Genomic DNA, 24,017 nt, shown 5'->3' on the forward strand with positions numbered 1-24,017 from the left:
CGTGCACCGCCTGGTCCCTGTCCCGGAAGCGAAATAGCCCTCAAATAATCGAGCGACTGCTTGTCGATGCCCCCAACAGCTTCGCGCGGCGGGATGCTGTCAGTGGCTGGGCAGTGCGTCCACCCTTAAAAAAGGAGAGGGCGCACAGCCGGCATTTTATTTTAATTGTCGGCCATCTCTGCACTCAGCCCGACAATGGCGGCTGCGGGTTCGGCCGGGTAGCCCTCTTGGGTGCTGGGCTGCTGGCCCGGCCGAAGCTATCCCTGGTGGCGCCAAGTAGACCTCGCAGCGTCCCTCCCCTTTAAGTGAAGGGGAGGGACTTTGCTAAGCGTCAGCACAGCGCTGATGACACCACCCGCATTCCGCCCCTCTGCTGCCTCAAACACCTCCCAGTGAATTTTGAGAAGAAGAGGGCAAATTCCCTCTATTCCCTGCCCCATTGATTGGGGCGGTTATTCACCAGATAATTCTAATTATCCGCCCCAGTGTATTTCATATGTTCAGATATCTAGGTTATGTTCATATCATGCACATGAATGAGCATACCACTCTCTTCATTTTACTTCAGCGACTGGTTTTGTTCCATGCCTTTATGAGTAAAGTTGTTTGTTTTTTTTTTAAAACCTTTTCCATACCACAATAGAACTAAAGAAGCCCATGCCAAAATAAACTGGAGATTAAACAAACTTTGTTTTTAGAAACATAGAAAATAGGTGCAGGAGTAGGCCATTTGGCCCTTCGAGCCTGCACCACCATTCAATATGATTATGGCTGATCATGCAACTTTAGTACCCCACTCCTGCTTTCTCTCCATACCCTTTGATCCCTTTAGCCGTAAGGGCCACATTTAACTCCCTTTTAAATTTATCTAACGAACTGGCCTCAAGAACTTTCTGTGGTAGAGAATTCCACAGGTTCGCAATTCTCTAAGTGAAGAAGTTTCTCCTCATCTCGGTCCTAAATGGCTTACCCCTTATTCTTAGATTGTGACCCCTGGTTCTGGATTTCTCTAACATTGGGAAATTTCTTCCTGTATATAACATGTCCAATCCCATCAGTATTTTATATGTTTCTATGAGATCCCCTCTCATTCTTCTAAATTCCAGTGAATATAAGCCTAGTCGATCCAGTCTTCATATGTCAGTCCTGCCATCCGGGAATCAGTCTGGTGAACCTTCGCTGCACTCTCTCAATAGCAAGAATGTCCTTCCTTAGATTAGGAGATCAAAACTGTACTAAATATTCAAGCTGTGGCCTTACCAAGGCCCTGTAAAACTGCAGTGAAACCTCCCTGCTCCTATACTCAATTCCCCTCGCTATGAAGGCCAACATGCCATTTGCCTTCTTCACAACCTGCTGTACCTACATGCCAACTTTCAATGACTGATGTACCATGACACCCAGGTCTCGTTGCACCTCTCCTTTTCCTAATCGGTCACCATTCAGATAATATTCTGTCTTCCTGTTTTTGCCACCAAAGTGGATAACCTCACATTTATCTACATTATACTGTATCTGCCATGCATTTGCCCATTCACCTAGTCATCCTGCAGCCTCTTAAGATCCTCCTCACAGTTCACACTGCCACTCAGCTTAGTGTCATCTGCAAACTTGGAGATATTACATTCAATTCCTTCGTCTAAATCATTAATGTATATTGTAAATAGCTGGGGTCCCAGCACTGAACCTTGTGGTACCCCACTAGTCACTGCCTGCCATTCTGAAAAGGACCCAGTTATTCCTAATCTTTGCTTCCTGTCTGCCAACCAGTTCTCTATCCACGTCAATACATTACCCCCAATACCATGTGCTTCAATTTTGCACACTAATCTCTTGTGTGGGATCTTGTCAAAAGCTTTTTGAAAGTCCAAATACACCACACCAACTGGTTCTCCCTTGTCCACTCTACTAGTTACATCCTCAAAAAATTCTAGAAGATTTGTCAAGCATGATTTCCCTTTCATAAATCCATGCTGACTTGGACCGATCCTGTCACTGCTTTCCAAATGCACTGTTATTACATCTTCAATAATTGATTCCAACATTTTCCCCACTACCGATGTCAGGCTAACTGGTCTATAATTCCCTGTTTACTCTCTCCCTCCTTTTTTAAAAAGTGGGGTTACATTAGCTACCCTCCAATCCATAGGAACTGATCCACAGTCTATAGAATGCTGGAAAATGATCACCAATGCATCCACTATTTCTAGGGTCACTTCCTCAAGTACTCTGGGATGCAGACTATCAGGCCCTGGGGATTTATCGGCCTTCAATCCCATCAATTTCCCTAACATAATTTCTTGATTTATAAGGATTTCCTTCAGTTCCTCCTTCTCGCTAGACCCTCGGTTCCCTAGTATTTCCAGAAGGTTATTTGTGTCTTCCTTAGTGAAGACAGAACCAAAGTATTTGTTCAATTGGTCTGCCATTTCTTCATTCCCCATTATAAATTCACCTGATTCTGACTGCAAGGGACCTACATTTGTCTTCACTAATCTTTTTCTCTTTACATAGCTATAGAAGCTTTTGCAGTCAGTTTTTATGTTCCCTGCAAGCTTACTCTCATACTCTTATTTCGCCCCTCCTAATTAAACCCTTTGTCCTCCTCTGCTGATTTCTAAATTTCTCCCAGCCCTCAGGTTTGCTGCTTTTTCTGGCCAATTTATATGCCTCTTCCTTGAATTTAACACTATCCCTAAATTTCCCTTGTTAGCCACGGTTGAGCCACCATCCCAGTTTTATTTTTACGCCAGACAGACCGTTCAAAGTAAATCTTGTTGAATCCTATGAACCTGTGAACTTTGGGATACATCCTGTAGAATCCCATGGAAACGTTACAGGTTTTAGATTAATGCCTCAGCTGAAATAGCAAAAAGAGAAATTTCAGACGAACATGTTAAGCTCTCATACAATAGCACTCTATGACCTAACTAAGGCCATACGTTTTAGAATGAATCTTGTAGGATCCTATAGAAAAACCCGGACTTTGCAATCAATTCCTGTAGAAATCCACTGATGTTGGAACAAATTCAACGGAAACTCTTAAAAGTTTTGGAATTAAATCGTGTAAATGCTGTGGGGAGCTGTTTTTAAACCTCTGTCGAATTTATTTTGAAAAGTAACATTGATGCCCTAAAACTAGTGGAATCTCACCTTTTTGAATTCTCCTCTGTGTTTTAGTCTTATATGGAGGATCACCTGAGAAACAAAAACCGTCTGGTGAAAGAATGGGAAGCTCTGGACGCCTATCAGGCTGAGCCGAACACCAGGAGCATCGCTGACAGGGAGGAGAACGAAACGAAGAACAGATCTCAGCTGGTAGTGCCATGTAGGTTAACTTCTTCCACTCTAACATGACACAGTGGGGCAAGATTTCTTCTGTTAGATATTCATAGCAAAACAAGTATAAAAGGACACAATATATAGCAAATAGAGGAAAGCTTCCCCCAATACTTGTTCGAAAACTTTGCAAAAATCCTTGAGTACTGTTGAGGGGGATGACTCATCAGGGGAGGGCAGCAGCAGCCAAGTTCATGGCACCGTGGCTGGCTCTGTTGCACAGGAGGGCAGGAAAAAGAGTGGAAGAGCGATAGTGATAGGGGATTCAATTGTAAGGGGAATAGATAGGCGTTTCTGCGGCCGCAACCGAGACTCCAGGATGGTATGTTGCCTCCCTGGTGCAAGGGTCAAGGATGTCTCGGAGCGGGTGGAGGACATTCTAAAAAGGGAGGAAGAACAGCCAGTTGTCGTGGTGCACGTTGGTACCAATGACATAGGTAAAAAAAGGGATGAGTTCCTACGAAATGAATTTAAGGAGCTAGGAGCTAAATTAAAAAGTAGGACCTCAAAAGTAGTAATCTCGGGATTGCTACCAGTGCCACGTGCTAGTCAGAGTAGGAATCGCAGGATAGCTCAGATGAATACGTGGCTTGAGCAATGGTGCAGCAGGGAGGGATTCAAATTCCTGGGGCATTGGAACCGGTTCTGGGGGAGGTGGGACCAGTACAATCCGGACGGTCTGCACCTGGGCAGAATCGGAACCAATGTCCTCGGGGGAGTGTTTGCTAGTGCTGTTGGGGAGGAGTTAAACTAATATGGCAGGGGGATGGGAACCAATGCAGGGAGATAGAGGGAAACAAAAAGGAGGCAAAAACAAAAGACAGAAAGGAGATGAGGAAAAGTGGAGGGCAGAGAAACCCAAGGCAAAGAACAAAAAGGGCCATTGTACAGCAAAATTCTAAAAGGACAGAGGGTGTTAAAAAAACAAGCCTAAAGGCTTTGTGTCTTAATGCAAGGAGTATCCGCAATAAGGTGGATGAATTAACTGTGCAAATAGATGTTAACAAATATGATGTGATTGGGATTACGGAGACGTGGCTCCAGGATGAGCAGGGCTGGGAACTCAACATCCAGGGGTATTCAACATTCAGGAAGGATAGAATAAAAGGAAAAGGAGGTGGGGTAGCATTGCTGGTTAAGGAGGAGATTAAGGCAATAGTTAGGAAGGACATTAGCTTGGATGATGTGGAATCTATATGGGTAGAGCTGCAGAACACCAAAGGGCAAAAAACGTTAGTGGGAGTTGTGTACAGACCTCCAAACAGTAGTAGTGATGTTGGGGAGGGCATCAAACAGGAAATTAGGGGTGCGTGCAATAAAGGTGCAGCAGTTATAATGGGTGACTTTAATATGCACATAGATTGGGCTAACCAAACTGGAAGCAATACGGTGGAGGAGGATTTTCTGGAGTGCATAAGGGATGGTTTTTTAGACCAATATGTCGAGGAACCAACTAGGGGGGAGGCCATCTTAGACTGGGTGTTATGTAATGAGAAAGGATTAATTAGCAATCTCGTTGTGCGAGGCCCCTTGGGGAAGAGTGACCATAATATGGTGGAATTCTGCATTAGGATGGAGAATGAAACAGTTAATTCAGAGACCATGGTCCAGAACTTAAAGAAGGCTAACTTTGAAGGTATGAGGCGTGAATTGGCTGAGATGGATTGGCGAATGATACTTAAGGGGTTGACTGTGGATGGGCAATGGCAGACATTTAGAGACCGCATGGATGAACTACAACAATTGTACATTCCTGTCTGGCATAGAAGTAAAAAAGGGAAGGTGGCTCAACCGTGGCTATCAAGGGAAATCAGGGATAGTATTAAAGCCAAGGAAGTGGCATACAAATTGGCCAGAAATAGCAGCGAACCTGGGGACTGGGAGAAATTTAGAACTCAGCAGAGGAGGACAAAGGGTTTGATTAGGGCAGGGAAAATGGAGTATGAGAAGAAGCTTGCAGGGAACATTAAGACGGATTGCAAAAGTTTCTATAGATATGTAAAGAGAAAAAGGTTAGTAAAGACAAATGTAGGTCCCCTGCAGTCAGAATCAGGGGAAGTCATAACGGGGAACAAAGAAATGGCGGACCAATTGAACAAGTACTTTGGTTCGGTATTCACGAAGGAGGACACGAACAACCTTCCGGTTATAAAAGGGGTCGGGGGGTCTAGTAAGGAGGAGGAACTGAGGGAAATCCTTATTAGCCGGGAAATTGTGTTGGGGAAATTGATGGGATTGAAGGCCGATAAATCCCCAGGGCCTGATGGACTGCATCCCAGAGTACTTAAGGAGGTGGCCTTGGAAATAGTGGATGCGTTGACAGTCATTTTCCAACATTCCATTGACTCTGGATCAGTTCCTATGGAGTGGAGGGTAGCCAATGTAACCCCACTTTTTAAAAAAGGAGGGAGAGAGAAAACAGGGAATTATAGACCGGTCAGCCTGACATCGGTAGTGGGTAAAATGATGGAATCAATTATTAAGGATGTCATAGCAGTGCATTTGGAAAGAGGTGACATGATAGGTCCAAGTCAGCATGGATTTGTGAAAGGGAAATCATGCTTGACAAATCTTCTGGAATTTTTTGAGGATGTTTCCAGTAGAGTGGATAAGGGAGAACCAGTTGATGTGGTATATTTGGACTTTCAGAAGGCGTTCGACAAGGTCCCACACAAGAGATTGATGTGCAAAGTTAGAGCACATGGGATTGGGGGTAGTGTACTGACATGGATTGAGAACTGGTTGTCAGACAGGAAGCAAAGAGTAGGAGTAAATGGGTACTTTTCAGAATGGCAGGCAGTGACTAGTGGGGTACCGCAAGGTTCTGTGCTGGGGCCCCAGCTGTTTACACTGTACATTAATGATTTAGATGAGGGGATTAAATGTAGTATCTCCAAATTTGCGGATGACACTAAGTTGGGTGGCAGTGTGAGCTGCGAGGAGGATGCTGTGAGGCTGCAGAGCGACTTGGATAGGTTAGGTGAGTGGGCAAATGCATGGCAGATGAAGTATAATGTGGATAAATGTGAGGTTATCCACTTTGGTGGTAAAAACAGAGAGACAGACTATTATCTGAATGGTGACAGATTAGGAAAAGGGGAGGTGCAAAGAGACCTGGGTGTCATGGTACATCAGTCATTGAAGGTTGGCATGCAGGTGCAGCAGGCGGTTAAGAAAGCAAATGGCATGTTGGCCTTCATAGCAAGGGGATTTGAGTACAGGGGCAGGGAGGTGTTGCTACAGTTGTACAGGGCATTGGTGAGGCCACACCTGGAGTATTGTGTACAGTTTTGGTCTCCTAACCTGAGGAAGGACATTCTTGCTATTGAGGGAGTGCAGCGAAGGTTCACCAGACTGATTCCCGGGATGGCGGGACTGACCTATCAAGAAAGACTGGATCAACTGGGCTTGTATTCACTGGAGTTCAGAAGAATGAGAGGGGACCTCATAGAAACATATAAAATTCTGACGGGGTTAGACAGGTTAGATGCAGGAAGAATGTTCCCAATGTTGGGGAAGTCCAGAACCAGGGGTCACAGTCTAAGGATAAGGGGTAAGCCATTTAGGACCGAGATGCGGAGGAACTTCTTCACCCAGAGAGTGGTGAACCTGTGGAATTCTCTACCACAGAAAGTTGTTGAGGCCAATTCACTAAATATATTCAAAAAGGAGTTAGATGAGGTCCTTACTGCTAGGGGGATCAAGGGGTATGGCGAGAAAGCAGGAATGGTGTACTGAAGTTGAATGTTCAGCCATGAACTCATTGAATGGCGGTGCAGGCTAGAAGGGCCGAATGGCCTACTCCTGCACCTATTTTCTATGTTTCTATGTTTCTATGTTTCTATGTTTCTATGTTTCTATGTCTATGCCAGTTTTAAAAATCATTTTAAAGTGCTACTTATACCATGCATCAGCCATTCCCCCCCCCACCCCTGCCCTATGGAACTCCCTCTACCCACTTTCAAAAGCTCCAAAACCTTCCTCTTTGCCTTTCTCTGCCATCCTAGCCTCTCCGTTCCCTTGCTTCTTGTCCACCATATTCCTTTCCTCCTTTCCTGCATGTAAGGAGCACCGTGTAAATGCAAACTAATTATACAATATTAAGCAGTCTGTAAATGTTAAAACGTTTTAATATTAAAGATCTTCACGTTAAATCTGATGATATAAGTAGGGATTCCACATAAAATGATACAGAACAGGAGGCCATTTGGCCCATCGTGCCTGTGGCCTTTCGAGCCTCTTTGAAAGGGCTACTCAATTAGTCCTATTCTCCGGCCCATTCCCCTTCACATATTTGTCCAATTCTCTTTTGAAAAAGTTATTATTCAATCTGCTTCCTCCACCCTTTCAGGCAGTGCAGTCCAGATCATAACATGCTTTAAATGATTGTAACCAATGAAACTCTACTGTTCATTTCATGAAAGTATTCAATATTATTTACTATCCTCTGACGTCCTCCTTGATTCTCCTTACGCCAATTACCTTCCTGGATTAGAAAGCAGACTGAACACCAGCCCTCAGGTCTATGCCAGAGTTACTTTGTAGTCATCTGCTGGGAGGTATATCTGGCATAGAATAATTGCTCTTCCATCTCCCGATGGGAAAGTGCCTGCCTTCCACTTAGTACCTCCCCGCAGGATCTGCTCTAGATCAGTACCACATCGTGTGGAGCATTATCAGGTGCTGCACAGTGCAACTCCAATACAGTGTGCCATAGGAATAGTAAAAGAAAAAACATTGCATTTATATAGCATCTTTTATGACCTCAGGACGTCCCAAAGCACTTTACAGCCAATTAAGGAGCCTTGAAGTCTAGTCACTGTTGTAAATGTAGGAAATGCAGCAGCCAATTTGAGCAGAGCAAGGTCTCACAAGCAGCAATTTGATAATGACCAGATAATCTGTTTTTAATGATGTTGGTTCAGGGATAAATATTAGCCAGGACACCCGGGAAGAACTCCGCTGCTCTTCTTCAAAATAGTGGAAAAGGATTTTTGACACCTACCCGAGGAGGCAGACAGGGCCCCGGTTTAACGCCCCATCTGAAAGATGGCACCCCTGACAATGCAGCACTCCCTCAGCACTGCACTTGGGTGTCAGCCTAGATTTTGTGCTCAAGTAATAATCCCTGGAATAGTGTCTCCCCCACACCCACTCCTTGGGGTACAGTGTATGCGCTCTTTTCAGTGAGCACGTCCCAAATAAATTAACTTAAATACTTGGAGTATTTTGGAGTGGGGAAAAAAAAGCTCCAAAGAGATTTTCTTTAAAATGCAGTTCCTTATTCGAAGCTTAGAATCAAATCTATACTTCTTGGAGGTGATGGCACTAACTGTTTACACCGAACATGCCCACAGTAAAGAAGCAGATATTCTGAATGTGCCAGGAGGCTTGTCCACTGGCCATACATATCAGCAGAGTCGCTGCACAAACCTATAATTTTCCAACTGTTCATTTTTTCCCCAATATGCTTGGCTGTCGGGCAAGGCTTTAAGTATCCTGCTATTAATTTAGCACAAAAGCACACCCTTTCATGCTGATGTGTTATTAATATGCCACTCCTTGCCATTAATTAACGTGGTATCTGATCAAAGTGATGTCTGTTGTTTCAGTCATCAATTTCCCATTTTTTCTTTCTCTCCTCCACTGCCAAGGATGGGATTATTCCTCCCCTCCGACAGGAGCTGTGACATCCATGGTTATTTGGGAAATGAAGCAGCTGCAATAATACCCAAGTAAATTTGGAGTAATTCATTTTATATATTCGTTAACTGGAGTACGAGTCATGCTGAACTAATCCAACGCGGCGGTTGTCAAGAGTCTAGCTTACCCTCATCGCCAGTGATTTCTGTACTCCGGCTTGCTCAGGGTGCCACCGAGTTTAGTCCGAGGTGCACAAGATTAATGGCAATGGCGGTTACATTATGCCGCGATGTTGAGTTCTCCACTTGCCAAGGAGACGGTGACTCGTGCTCAAAGCAAAGAAGCGGTAATAATTTTGAGCCATGGCCTCAATAACATGCGGGGAGTCCCAATGTAGCTCGCCGGATTATGGTCTACCATAATGTGGGGGGGGGGGGGGCGGTCACGGGATCCCAGGGCGGCAGTGATCCAGATTATTTTTGTGGTGCCTGAGGCGCACTCCTGCTCCTCCTAGCCACACAAAAGTAATATCAAACATACCGAGGTTGGGCCCCTTCTCCTCCCTCGCCCATGGAAATGACTGGAGCGCAGGTAACCACTTCCAACCCAAGTTGGCGATTTGAGGTCCAGGCAGGCACTTCAGGTGCCCAGCGATAGGACCCTTTCAAAGCGGCGGTGGCTGCATCGTTGAGGTTAACGAGGCAGTAAGGCTACGGAGACTCGTTTTGAGGCCGTTACCATCCCATTAACACAAGGTGACAAGTTAAAATCAACCCCCAGCAATCTACTCTGAAGTTAATCTGAAGCTATGTTTTAACTGGCACCAACAGCAGTATCCTACTGCTAGGAACCCCCGAGGAAGATTTGATCCTGGTTTCTCCCCATGCAGAGAGTTTACATTACAACTTTCGCTGAAGCAAAGCTAGTACTGGGCAAGGAGGAGATGGAAGAACTGTGTCTAGCTTGCTTCAGGAAAGAGTCAATTCCCTGAGGACCTGAGGCATTAACAGCTGTACTCAAATTACCTCCTTTGGGCTAACAATTGAGACGCTACAGTGTGCTCCGTGTCTCTGCTCTTCAAAATCAACCAGGGTTAACATTTCTGATTACTGCCCAGTGCACTCTGCTGGAAACGCACAAGGACACGACTGGACTCAGCTGTGTTGCTGTGGTCAGATAACCTGCCAGTACTCCCTGCTGGGCTGATGTGAAGAATGACCTCTGGGTGAGGTATCTCAGGGTCAGTGACTGTCCAGCTGATCTCCAAGAACGATTCACTGCCTCCTGGTGATCAAGGAAGAAAAGGGTATGAAACTTGGAGGAGGAGGAGGTAGAAACTATATTGTAGTAATAACCCTTCCTATCTTCTGACATATTTGATTTTTTTTTCTTTCTACAGACGATCACTCCAGAGTAACACTGAAAGCTGAATCAAGTCATTCCAACTCGGACTACATCAACGCAAGCCCAATAGTAAGTACCTCCTCGACCACATGTTGCCAGTCACTTACAGCTGCTTTAAGATCGGGGGAGGGATCTACAAGAAATTAAACCAGCCTAAATATAAACAAAACAGGAAAGGAGAGCATAGGAAAGAATAAAGTAAGGGAGGATGTTGATGGGCAGAAAATAAAGAGATTATAGAACAGGTGCTGGGTTTTCAGGCTTCTGCCGCTCCTGTTAGTGCCCCGGAAGGGCAGCGGTAAGCTTCCAGCGCCCACCAGGACTTTCGGTGCCGGTTTCGACAGGGCGCGGAGCATTAATGCCCAGAAGAGGAGAACCGGTGTGCAAAGCCCCTGGTTGGCTTGATTTTTGGCTGCTGTCTGACCCTTAGCGTTCCATGCTAGGACCACTTGTGAAAGCAGGCGGTCCGAGCTGTAGCAGCTGCAGTGATTAAGTAATATCGACCTCAGGCAAGTGTGATTGTCTTTTTTTTTGCGATTTATGTTGTAGTGGCGCAAGTTATTTATTGGGAATGTTTTTGCTGGTTTTTTTCCAGGCTTTTTTGTGCCCCACCCACCCACAGGCATCTCTTACAGCTCACGGAGGCCAGCTGTTTAGCTTGGGATTTTCACTTGCTTAGCCAGCCTAGTGCCCTAAGGGAGGTGTGTAACACCTCCCTTAGAGCACTCCGCCCCACACACTCAGAGTCCAGCTGATGAATTTTGCTGACTGAGGCGCAAACTGTTCCAGGGCGCAAACTTTACCGCCCCGCCGCCATTACCGCCCCGAAAATCCAGCTCCAGGAGTTTAAAAAAGGTTAAAAATAAAGTGGGAGGAACTGTTATTAAAATGAGTTAAACTGTCTATACACCAATGCACAGTGTCCCTAGTAAAACAGGGGAGCTGGAGGCAATCATGCATTGCGAGGAAACAGATGTAGTAGGGATTACTGAGACATGGCTACAGAAAAATCAGGACTGGGAATTAAACATCGCAGGGTATAACATATTTAGAAAAGATAGAGAGGGACAAAAGGGAGATGGAGTAGCTGTACTTATTAAAAGATAACATAATGGAAGTAGAAAAAAGTGACGCAGCTATCAGCAAGACAGAAGTAGAATCCACGCAGATAGAGATAAAAGATAATAAAGGATCAATCATATGAATAGGTGTAGTCCACAGATCACCTAATAGTGGAAAGGAGGTGGAGGAAGAAATATGCAGACAAATTAAGGAAATGAGTAAAGAACATAGAATAATAATCATAGGGGATTGCAACTACCCAGATATTAATTGGACAGAAGAGATAGGTAAAGGGGATAAGGGAATGGAGTTCCTACAATGTGTACAGGACTCCTTTCTAACCCAATATGTAAAAAGCCCAATAAGGGAGGATTCACAATTGGATCTAGTAATGATGAACCAGGGGATGAACCAGAGCAGATAAGAGAAGTAAAAGTAGGAGAGCATCGAGACAATTTATGATAATAATGCTTTAAGATGATAATTGAGAAGGACATAAGGATGGAGAGACCAGGGTAATAGATTGGAGAAAAGCTGATGTTGAGGGGCTGAGAATAGAACTTGGAAAAATAAAATGCACAACAATATTGGCAAACAATTATGTAGAACAGCAATGGGAAACATTTAAAATGGTATTCAGAGTCTAGGAAAAATATATTCCACTAAAAAGCAAGAACAAGCTAAACACTAATGATACTCCATAGAAGACTAAAGCCATAAGGGAACAATTGAGGGTAAGGAAAGAGACATACATTAAGTACATGGACAGCAGGGGAGAGCATGAAATAGCGAATAGGAAAAGATTAGGAGAGAAGTCAAAAAACAATTAGGAAGGCAAAGAGGAACTATGAAATTAAATTGTCAAGGAACATAAAACAAAATGGTAAAATATTTTACAGGCACATAATAAAAAAAGGTCGGGATGGGAATGGGACCACTAAGGGATAGACAGAATAATACCACAGGCAGCAATTGAGAGATGGCAGAAATATTAAATAATTACTTTACCAGGGAGATAGAACAGGTATCTTTCATGACATTGGATGATGACTTTAGTAATGAGATAACTGCATTTAAAATTTTAAAAAGGGGAGGTATATTAAATAAACTAATCAAACTCAAAAAAGGATAAAACCCCTGGTCCGAATGGATTACATCTGCACATTTTAAAAGAATCTCGGGATGAGATAGTAGAGGCATTATTACACAGGTTTAATAATTAATTAGAACAAGGTGTAGTGTCATAGGACTGGAGGATAGCTAACATAATACCTATATTTAAGAAGGGAGGGGGATAGAACATGTCCAGGGAACGATAGGCCAGTCAGCTTAACATCAGTGGTATGTAAAATAATGGAATTCCTACTAAAAAGAGGAGAAAATAGAAGAACATCTAGAAACCAAAAATATAATAATGAATAGTCAGCATGGATTTCAAAAGGGAAAGTCTTGCTTAATCAACCTCATTGAATTTTTTGAAGAGGTAACAGAGAGTGTAGCCAAGGAGATTTAATTTATCTAGATTTTTTCTTTAAAAAAAGCCTTCGATAAAGGTACCATATAATAGACTCATGAATAAGGTTAGAGAATGCAGAGTCAGGGGACAAGTAGCAGAATGGTTAGCTAGCTGGCTTCAGGACAGAGAGCAGAGCATAGGGGTAAAGGGATTTTTATTCACAATGGCAAAAGGTGGAAAATGGGGTCCGACAAGGATCAGTGCTGGGACCACTGTTGTTCACAATTTATATTAATGATTTAGACTTTGGAATCAAAAACACAATTTCTAAATTTGCGAATGACATCAAATTGGAGGGGAGAGTCAATACTGAGAAGGACTGCAACAAATTACAGGAAAACATTAATAAACTTGCACAATGGGTTTTTAAATTGGCAAATGAAGTTCAACACAGTTAAATGTGAGGCATTACATTTTAGTAGGAAGAATAAGGAGGTCACTTATTACTTGGAAGGTTCGAGTCTGGATGGGGTAGAGGAGCAAAGGGATCTCGGAGAACAAATACACATCATTAAAAGTAGCGACACAGGTTAACAAGGCTATTAAAAAGCAAACCAAGCTCTAGGGGGTTTATCTCTACAGGGATCAAATTGAAAAGTAGTTGAGTTATGCTAAACCCGTATCGAACCTTGGTCAGACCACACTTGGAGAGCTGCATACAATTCTGGTTGCCGTATTATAAAAAGAATATAGAGGCACTGGAGAGGGCGCAGAGAAGATTTACCAGAAATGCGAGGGTCTACCTATCAGGAAAGTATGAACAGGCTGGGTCTCTTTTCTCGTGAGGAGAAGGCTGAGGGGTGACCTAATAGAGGTCTTTAAAATTATGAAAGAGTAGATAGAGAGAGAATGTTTCCACTTGTGGAGAAGAGCATAACTAGAGGCCAACAATATGAGATAGTCACCAAAAAATTAAATAGGGAATTCAGAAGAAACCTCTTTACCCAGAGAGTGGTGAGAATGTGGAACTTGCTACCACAGGGATTGGTTGAAGCAAAAGTATAGATGCATTTAAGGGGCGGTTAGATAAGCATATAATGGAGAAGGGAATAGAGGGTTATGCTGTTCGGGTTAGATGAGGAAAGACAGGGGGAGGCTCGAGCAGAGCATAAACGCCGGCATGGACTGGTTGCGTCGAATGGCCTGTTTCTGTGTTGTATATCCTATGTACTTCTATGTGTTCCTAATTTGCCTTATTAAGAACAGTGACTGCACTTCAAAAATGAATTAAACGCAGGTCATTTTCACCTTCACCACTTGAGCGACAAGCTGATGGAGAGAATCGGTCACCCATTAGACATCCCGACTGATCATGGAAACAAACGTCAGGCAGGTTCTGTAACAGACGGGCTATCCGCTCTGCCAGTTTACTGCTTAAGTGGTGAAGATGGAAATAACCCTTACTGTGTGTGAAGCGTTTTTAGATGTTTCAGGGTAATAGAATCATACAGCACAGAAGGCGGCTATTTGGCCCATGGCCCATTGTGCCTGTGCCAATTCTTTGAAGGAGCTATCAAATTAGTCCCACTCCCCTGTTCTTTCCTTATAGCCTGCAATTTTTTTCCTTTTCAAGTATTTATCTTTTGAAAGTTATTATTGAATCTGCTTCCACCACACTTTCAGGCAGTATAGATGAAAGTACTACATATTTCTTATGTTTTATCAGAATAAGGAGCCGCCCATTTAAAACGGAGATGAGGAAGAATTTCTTTTCTCGAGGGTTGTAAATCGATTAAATTCTCTGCTCCAGAGCACTGTGAAGGCTGGGTCATTGATTATATTTAAAGGTGGAGATAGACAGATTTTTGAGCGATAAGGGAGTAAAGGGTTATGAGGAGCGGACATCTCCTGATGGACCGCGTTGCGGAATTGGAGCTGAGGGTGGATTCACTCTGGAGCATCCACGATGCTAAGAATGACATAAGTGGCACGTGTAGTGAGTGGTCTTACCGCATGAGAAGGATCCACAGCCAGCTATGGAATGGAAGACCAGCAGGAAGAGTAGTACAAAGAAGGTAGTGCAGGGGTCCCATCTGGTCATCCCCCTGCAAAACAGATACACTGTTTTGAGTGCTGTTGAGGGAGATGACTCATTCGGGGAGAGCAACAGCAGCCAAGTTCATGGCACCGTGGCTGGCTCTGTTGTACAGGAGGGCATAAAAAAGAGTGGGAGAGCGATAGTGATAGGGGATTCAATCATAAGGGGAATAGATAGGCGTTTCTGCGGCCGCAATCGAGAGTCCAGGATGGTATGTTGCCTCCCTGGTGCAAGGGTCAAGGATGTCTCCGAGCGAGTGCAGGACATTCTGAAAAGGGAGGGAGAACAGCCAGTTGTCGTGGTGCACATTGGTACCAACGACATAGGTAAAAAAAGGGATAAGGTCCTACGAGACGAATTTAAGGAGCTAGGAGTTAAATTAAAAAGTAGGACCTCAAAAGTAGTAATCTCGGGATTGCTACCAGTGCCACATGCTAGTCAGAGTAGGAATCGAAGGATAGCACAGATGAATACGTGGCTTGAGCAGTGGTGCAGCAGGGAGGGATTCAAATTCGTGGGGCATTGGAACAGGTTCTGGGGGAGGTGGGACCAGTACAAACCGGGCGGTCTGCACTTGGGCAGGAACGGAACCAATGTCCTAGGGGGAGTGTTTGCTAGTGCTGTTGGTGAGGAGTTAAACTAATATGGCAGGGGGATGGGAACCAATACAGGGAGACAGAGGGAAACAAAAAGGAGACAAAAACAAAAGACAGAAAAGAGATGAGTAAAAGTGGAGAGCAGAGAAACCAAAGGCAAGAAACAAAAAGGGCCACTGAATATAAAAGGGCTGCAGGAGGGGTAAAAACTAAAAATCATGGTTTAAAAACTAGGATGAAAACACTCTACCTAAATGCACGCAGCATTAGAAATAAAGTAAATGAGTTGACGGCACAAATCATTACAAATGGGTATGATTTGGTGGCCATTACAGAGACATGGTTGCAAGGTGGCCAGGACTGGGAATTAAACGTACAGGGGTATCTGACGATTCGGAAAGATAGGCAGGAAGGGAAGGGAGGTGGGGTAGCTCTGTTAATAAGGGATGATATCAGGGCAGTTGTGAGGGATGATATTGGCTCCAATGAACAAAATGTTGAATCATTGTGGGTGGAGATTAGAGATAGTAAGGGGAAAAAGTCACTGGTCGGAGTAGTTTATAGGCCCCCAAATAATAACTTCATGGTGGGGCAGGCAATAATCAAGGGAATAATGGAGGCATGTGAAAAAGGAACGGCAGTAGTTATGGAGGATTTTAACCTACATATCGATTGGTCAAATCAAATCGCAGGGTTAGCCTGGAGGAGGAATTCATAGAATGCATACGGGATTGTTTCTTAGAACAGTATGTAACAGAGCCTACAAGGGAGCAAGCCATTTTGGATCTGGTCCTGTGTAACGAGACAGGAAAAATAAACGATCTCCTCGTAAAAGATCCTCTCGGAATGAGTGATCACAATATGGTTGAATTTGTAATACAGATTGAGGATGAGGAAGTTGTGTCAGAAACGAGCGTACTATGCTTAAACAAAGGGGACTACAGTGGAATGAGGGCAGAGTTGGCTAAAGTAGACTGGAAACAAGGACTAAACGGTGGCACAATTGAGGAATAGTGGAGGACTTTTAAGGAGCTCTTTCATAATGCGCAACAAAAATATATTCCAGTGAAAAAGAAGGGCGGCAAGAGAAGAGATAACCAGCCGTGGATAACCAAGGAAATAAAGGAAAGTATCAAATCAAAGACCAATGCGTATAAGGTGGCCAAGGTTAGTGGGAAACTAGAGGATTGGGAAGATTTTAAGCAACAGCAAAGAATGACTAAAAAAGCAATAAAGAAAGGGAAGATAAACATAAAAACAGATAGTAAAAGCTTTTACAGATATATAAAACGGAAAAGAGTGACTAAAGTAAATGTTGGTCCCTTAGAAGATGAAAAGGGGGATTTAATAATGGGAAATGTGGAAATGGCTGAGACCTTAAACAATTATTTTGCTTCCGTCTTCACAGTGGAAGACACAAAAACCATGCCAAAAAGTGCTGGTCATAGGAATGTGGGAAGGGAGGACCTTGAGATGATCACTATCACTAGGGAGGTAGTGCTGGACAGACTAATGGGACTGAAGGTAGACAAGTCCCCTGGTCCTGATGAAATGCATCTCAGGGTATTAAAAGAGATGGCGGAAGTTATAGCAGATGCATGTGTTATAATCCACCAAAATTCTCTGGACTCTGGGGAGGTACCAGCGGATTGGAGAGCAGCTAATGTAACACCTCTGTTTAAAAAAGGGGGCAGGCAAAAGGCAGGTAACTATAGGCCGGTTAGTTTAACATCTGTAGTGGGGAAAATGCTTGAAACTATCATTAAGGAAGAAATAGCGGGACATCTCGATAGGAATAGTGCAATCAAGCAGACGCAGCATGGATTCATGAAGGGGAAATCATGTTTAACTAACTTACTGGAATTCTTTGAGGATATAACGAGCATGGTGGATAGAGGTGTACCGATGGATGTGGTGTATTTAGATTTCCAAAAGGCATTCGATAAGGTGCCACACAAAAGATTACTGCAGAAGATAAAGGTACGCGGAGTCAGAGGAAATGTATTAGCATGGATAGAGAATTGGCTGGCGAACAGAAAGCAGAGAGTTGGGATAAATGGGTCCTTTTCCGGTTGGAAGTCAGTGGTTAGTGGTGTGCCACAGGGATCGGTGCTGGGACCACAACTGTTTACAATATACATAGATGACCTAGAGGAGGGGACAGAGTGTAGTGCAACAAAATTTGCAGATGACACTAAGATTAGTGGGAAAGCAGGTTGTGTAGAGGACTCAGAGAGGCTACAAGGAGATTTAGATAGGTTAAGCGAATGGGCTAAGGTTTGGCAGATGGAATACAATGTCGGAAAGTGTGAGGTCATCCACCTTGGGAAAAAAAAAAAACAGTAAAAGGGAATATTATTTGAATGGGGAGAAATTACAACATGCTGTGATGCAGAGGGACCTGAGGGTCCTTGTGCATGAAACTCTTTTTGGTTGAATCCCAAAAGGTTAGTTTGCAGGTGCAGCAGGTAATCAGGAAGGCAAATGGAATGTTGGCCTTCATTGCGAAAGGGATGGAGTACAAAAGCAGGGAGGTGTTGCTGCAACTGTATAAGGTATTGATAAGGCCGCACCTGGAGTACTGCATGCAGTTTTGGTCACCTTACTTAAGGAAGGATATACTAGCTTTGGAAGGGGTACAGAGACGATTCACTAGGCTGATTCGAGAAATGAGGGGTTTACCTTATGATGATAGATTGAGTAGACTGGGTCTTTACTCCTTGGAGTTCAGAAGGATGAGGGGTGATCTTATAGAAACATTTAAAATCATGAAAGGGATAGACAAGATAGAGGCAGAGAGGTTGTTTCCACTGGTAGGGGAGACTAGAACTAGGGGGCACAGCCTCAAAATACGGAGGAGCCAATTTAAAACAGAGTTGAGAAAGAATTTCTTCTCCCAGAGGGTTGTGAATCTGTGGCATTCTCTGCCTAAGGAAGCAGTTGAGGCTGGCTCATTGAATGTTTTCAAGTCAAAGGTAGATAGATTTTTAAGCAATAAGGGAATTAAGTGTTACGGGGAGAGGGCGGGTAAGTGGAGCTGAGTCCACGACCAGATCAGCCATGATCTTATTGAATGGCGGAGCAGGCTCGAGGGGCTAGATGGCCTACTCCTGTTCCGAATTCTTATGTTCTTATGGTGATGATTTGGAGCTATTAGGGACAATGCCACAGTCCCACGCTACCAGTGGGGAAAGCTGTTCTGATAGGAAACCAGGGTCAGATATATGGCCATAGTAGCTCCAGTTCTCCAAGCCGTACTCCCTGTTGGCAGCATGGGATTGCGGAACTGCCCGATGTTTGCTTGAAAGGTTTAGTAACGCTTTAAAATGTGGTTGTATTGAACTGTTTTCGCAATTAAACTTTGGGAGTGAATCAGCGATAATTTTGCCAAAAAAGTTTCCATGAGTGCAAAACAGGAAATCCTACTTTGCACTGTGAAACTTTTCACCTAATCACTGGCAGGCTGTAGCTCTACCACAGCCTGACCACCACCAACCAAAGGCGACTCTTCCATTTTAATGCACTCGAGACTCCAAGTCATGACCTGACTGATGTGTTACACATTCAATTTTTTGCTGATGAGAAGCACACCACATTGACACAAAAAATCTGTTAAAGGATATAGACAGGCTAAACACAAAAAGGTTAGAATGCAGGTACAGCAAGTGATCAGGAAGGCCAATGGAATCTTGGCCTTTATTGCAAAGAGGATAGAGTATAAAAGCAGAGAAGTCTTGCTACAGTTATACAGGGTATTGGTGAGGCCACACTTGGAATACTGCGTACAGTTTTGGTTTCCATATTTACGAAAGGATATACTTGCTTTGGAGCTAGTTTAGAGAAGGTTCACTAGGTTGATTCCGGAGATGAGGGGGTTGACATATGAGGAAAGGTTGAGTAGGTTGGGCCTCTACTCATTGGAATTCAGAAGAATGAGGGAATCTTATCGAAACGTACAAGATTATGAGGGGGCTTGACAAGTTGGATGCAGAGAGGATGTTTCCACTGATAGGGGAGACTAGAACTAGGGGGCATAATCTTAGAATAAGGGGTCAGCCATTTCAAACAGAGATGAGGAGGAATTTCTTCTCTCAGAGGGTTGTAAATCTGTGGAATTTGCTGCCTCAGAGCTGTGGAAGCTGGGACATTGAATAAATTTAAGACAGAGATAGACAGTTTCTTAACCGATAAGGGGATAGGGGGAGCGGGCAGGGAAGTGGACCTGAGTCCATGATTGGATCAGCCATGATCGTATTAAATGGCGGAGCAGGCTACTCCTGCTCCTATTTCTTATGTTATGATGTTCTTATTAAAAGGTGGCAATATAATTGTGTCCTAAATTTCTATTTGATAGTTTCATGGATTGAAAATGAAATACAATAATATTTGAAATGTGTGGTATTTTATGGTGTCAGTGGTTCAGTTGGTAGCACACTCTTGCCTGAGTCAGAAGGTTGCGGAGACAAGCCCCACTCCAGGGACTTGCTCACATAATCTAGGCTGGCATGTCAGTGTAGTACTGAAGGAGTGCTGCACTGTTGGTCAGGCCATCTTTTGGATGTGATATTAAACTGAGGCCCAGGCATAAAAGATCCCACATCATTATTCGAAGAAGAGCAAGGGAGTTCTCTCCATTTTCCTGGCAAATATATATCCCTCAACCAACATCACTAAAACAGATGACCTGGTCATTATCGCATTGTTTGTGGGACCTTGCTGTGCACAAATTGGCTGTCAGGTTTCTACATTACAACAGTGACTACACTTCAAAAAGTACTTCATTGGCTGTACTTTGGGACGTCCAAAGGTCGCGAAAGCCGCTATATAAATGCAAGTCTTTCTTTTTTTTGCTTTCTTTATAACAAAATAATTCAGAGTTTTTCATCGGATGAAATGTGTAAACATTAGTGATGATGGGGAAACTTGAAACTAAACTCTATTTCATTAAATGTTTTAATGGAATTAGATTCTTCTTGTATCTGATTTTCCAATATTTCTGATGCACCAGTTGAGGAAGGTTGACTTGCATTTTTCCACAATATTCGTCGAGAAAGGCTATCGCACGCCCGGAACTGTTTGTCCGATGGCATGAAGCTGCTTTGATTCTAACTAGTTGCCAAGAAGGACATTTGCTGTTCCATCCTTTATGGGATTATGTCCTGGCTGAGGGTTATGTGCTATGGGGACCTTAACAGGATGTACTATATAGCTTGATCTGTTATCCTGCAAATCCAATCACTGAGTCTGCCAACCCATGGCCTCATGCAAGTAGTCCGAATCATCCTACCTACTCTTTGGATTTAGAATTACATAGAATATACAGCACAGAAAGAGGCCACTCGGCCCAGCTAGTCATGCCGGTGTTTATGCTTCACATGAGCCTCCTCCCACCCTTCTCATCTAACCCTATCAGCATAACTTTCTATTATTTTCTCCCTCATACGTTTATCTAGCTTCCCCTTAAATGCATCTATGCTATTCGCAGCAACTGCTGCCTGCGGTCGCGAGTTTCACATTCTAACCACGTTATTTCCATCTGGAAGTTAAACCTGAAATCTGGGAATGGGCTTCGGTCTGTTGATTAAATCTTCTGACCTATTGGACACGCTTTCTTCATCAGCCAGTCTTTACCAGCCAGTTTCCCACCATATTGTTGGCTAACTCTCAAAATGACCCAAAATCTGCTGGACAGCAATTCACAGACCATTCCAATCTTTTGTCCTTCTCTAAATACCCCATCGAGAGGCAGCTTGTGCCTTCCACCTGAGGCTTGGCTAGAAATCTTGTCCAGGAAAACCATATCTGCTGCTTCTTCTTAATTCCTCGACAGTTCTGCTCCCTATTTATTCATCTGCATTTTAATTTAGACTGTTGAAGCAATAAGGGCTGTCTAAATTAAAATGTGATCATTATACTTCCACATCACATTGCTCCACTGACAATGACGTGCATGGCTGAACTGGATTTTCATTATAACACGCATAATACAGACTTTCATGCAATAAAGTTCCCAGTAGAAACTAAAAAACTGATGAAACCTAATGACACTGGATGATACTATCTTTAGATACGTACTCTCATGTCTCATCCTTCCTGATCCAAGCATCCTTTCCATTCTCATCGCCATTCACTGCTATGCTTCTAGACAGTTGTAATTGCTGCGATAATCCTCACTGAGAAGTGACATAGCCTAAAATCCCTGTACACTGTTGATGGTCTTTTTGAAATAGCTATGCATCTACCAGTTACTGCACGCAAAATTGTTCTGCTCGCACTCGAACATTTTGAAACTATTATTCTACCTTGGCCTTTCCTTCAACCCCATGGCTGTTGAAATCCTTGTTTTTGTTACCTGCAGACTGGATTTCTCCAACACTCTCCTTGCCAGCTTCCCAAGCTCCAACCTAAATAAACTCCAACTCACCCACCCGCATCCTGTCCTCCATTGTCTCGCTATTCCACCACCTTGGTCCTTGCTGACTTCATTGCTTCTCCCTTGCCCAGTGGATTGAATTGAAAGGCCTCATTGCTTTTAAATACCTTGTTGGCCTTGCCCCTTCATTTTCCAACCTCCTCCAGCCTTGTGTTCCAGCTCAATCTCTCTGGTCCATTTACGGCTTCCTCCCTCCCCATCAGCATTAATGCCAGGGCCTACAGCAATCTCAACCCTAACTTGGGAACGCCTTCCCGACCCCCTTAGCTCCTCTATCTCCACCTTCAAGAGCTTCTCAAGCCCACCTCTTTGATCATGCCTTGGTTCATTTTTCCCTAACTTCTGCTCCTACTATTGCTTGGTATCTGAAGTGCCCCGAGACGTTTACGACCTTAAAGGCACTATATAAACAGAAGTTCTGACCAACTTTCTCCCCTCTCTTCTCCTAAAGGCACTCTTGTTGGGGTTCTGAGGGAGCTAACACTAAGCGATATCTCAGCAAGTGGAGATGCTTCATGTTGTAAATCTATGCAGGCAGCGTGGCGGCCTGTCCAACCGTGGAGGTCATCACCACCGAGCCTAGTCTGGCCCTCACACGGGGTGTACACACGCGTCATTGGAGAGCAATCGGGAGCAGGAACCCTAGATGATTTTTCCGGATCTGTCCCTGGAGGGAGGACTGAGGCCATTTGCAGCATCCCAAATGTCAGGCAAACCAAAAATCCAACCAGCGGTGGGGTCTTCTAATCCATATGGCTCAATGCTACACAGGTCGGTCAGTGCCTGTACTCATTGAACCATTGTGGGAGTCAGCATTTTGAATCTTAAATTCTGTCATGGAAAATCCACATCTATTTCAGAATCTACTGTATTTAAGTGTGTGCCGGATAATTCTGCAGAGAGAATCAGGAGATAATTGATAAGTAAATTGCAGGGCTAACCGGTCCCTAGTGTCATTGGAGCCCATTGAGTTTAGTATTGACTTCTCTGAGCTGTGAGAGTAATCAGCTGCTTTTATAGTGTGTCGTGGTCTAAGACTTATCAGAGCAGTGCCAATAACGGAAGTGCAGTTTCAGGCGTACACTATAATTTTAATCTGGTGATTACTAGTTATTAAAATTCAATCTACGGTGCCACTGAATTTCAGAAGTCCATAACCTGGGTTAAATTGAGACGACTGGGTTTGTTGTAGACCTCTATGTTCACAATACAGTCCGGTGACCAGGGGAAGGATTTAAAATGTCCCCACTTTATTTGAGCGAGAAGGCCGACCTACTCTGAAGCAAATACAAAGAAAACACAGGGACTGTGAAACAAAGAGAAAATGCTGGAAACACACAGTCACTGGTTTGGAGTTTCGGCTTTTCTGTTTTCCGGGCGATAATGGCGGCGGGGTGGGAAAGTTAGTGACCGGGAATAGTTTGCGCTTTAGTATGGCAAGTTTGCAATCGCAACACAAATTGCACAAAAAAAATTTAAAACGATAAACACTCACACTTACTTCTATAGTACTTTACCTTCCTCTCCGTCGCCGGCATGGCTGGGCCACTCTGATTTCCCAGGCGGTCATTGCGGGCGCACTTCCGGGCAGACGGGTTGGGCAGGAGCTCAAACTCGCGCTGGTGCCGCAACCAGGGGTGTTGCACACCGGGCGCAGCTCTTCCCGACGGTGCTGCTCAGCACTGTCGCAAAACTCAAAACACGGAGCGCAAAGGACCGGAGAATCCAGCCTAGTGAGTCCTTCAGCACCTGTACAGAGAAGGTCAGATTAATGTTTCAACAGATGTCAATGAAGGCAGAGGGAATGGAGTCAGGAAAAGTGGTGATGAGTTAGGTGGGATAGGACCAAGCTGAAATCATGGGTCAATAAGAACTAGGAGCTGGAGAAGGCCATTTGGCCCCTCGAGCCTGCTCCGCCATTCAATAAGATCATGGCTGATCTGATCATGGACTCAGCTCCACTTCCCTGCCCGCTCCCCATAACCC

The 24,017-nt window shown here is 44.0% G+C and overlaps 1 protein-coding gene across 2 annotated transcripts in view; it reads left to right on the plus strand.

Moving 5' to 3' along the window:
• Nucleotides 1-24,017, plus strand: part of ptprn2 (protein tyrosine phosphatase receptor type N2) — a 1,205,047-nt gene that overhangs the window by 1,118,358 nt on the left and 62,672 nt on the right. For both annotated transcript variants that reach the window (XM_070881617.1, XM_070881618.1), the window contains 2 exons: nt 3,181-3,328; nt 10,382-10,455. In XM_070881617.1, coding sequence (XP_070737718.1) covers nt 3,181-3,328; nt 10,382-10,455 — 222 coding nt within the window. The remainder of the gene's footprint in view (nt 1-3,180; nt 3,329-10,381; nt 10,456-24,017) is intronic.

Source organism: Pristiophorus japonicus, chromosome 5, assembly GCF_044704955.1.
Source record: "Pristiophorus japonicus isolate sPriJap1 chromosome 5, sPriJap1.hap1, whole genome shotgun sequence".
NCBI lineage: Eukaryota > Metazoa > Chordata > Chondrichthyes > Pristiophoridae > Pristiophorus > Pristiophorus japonicus.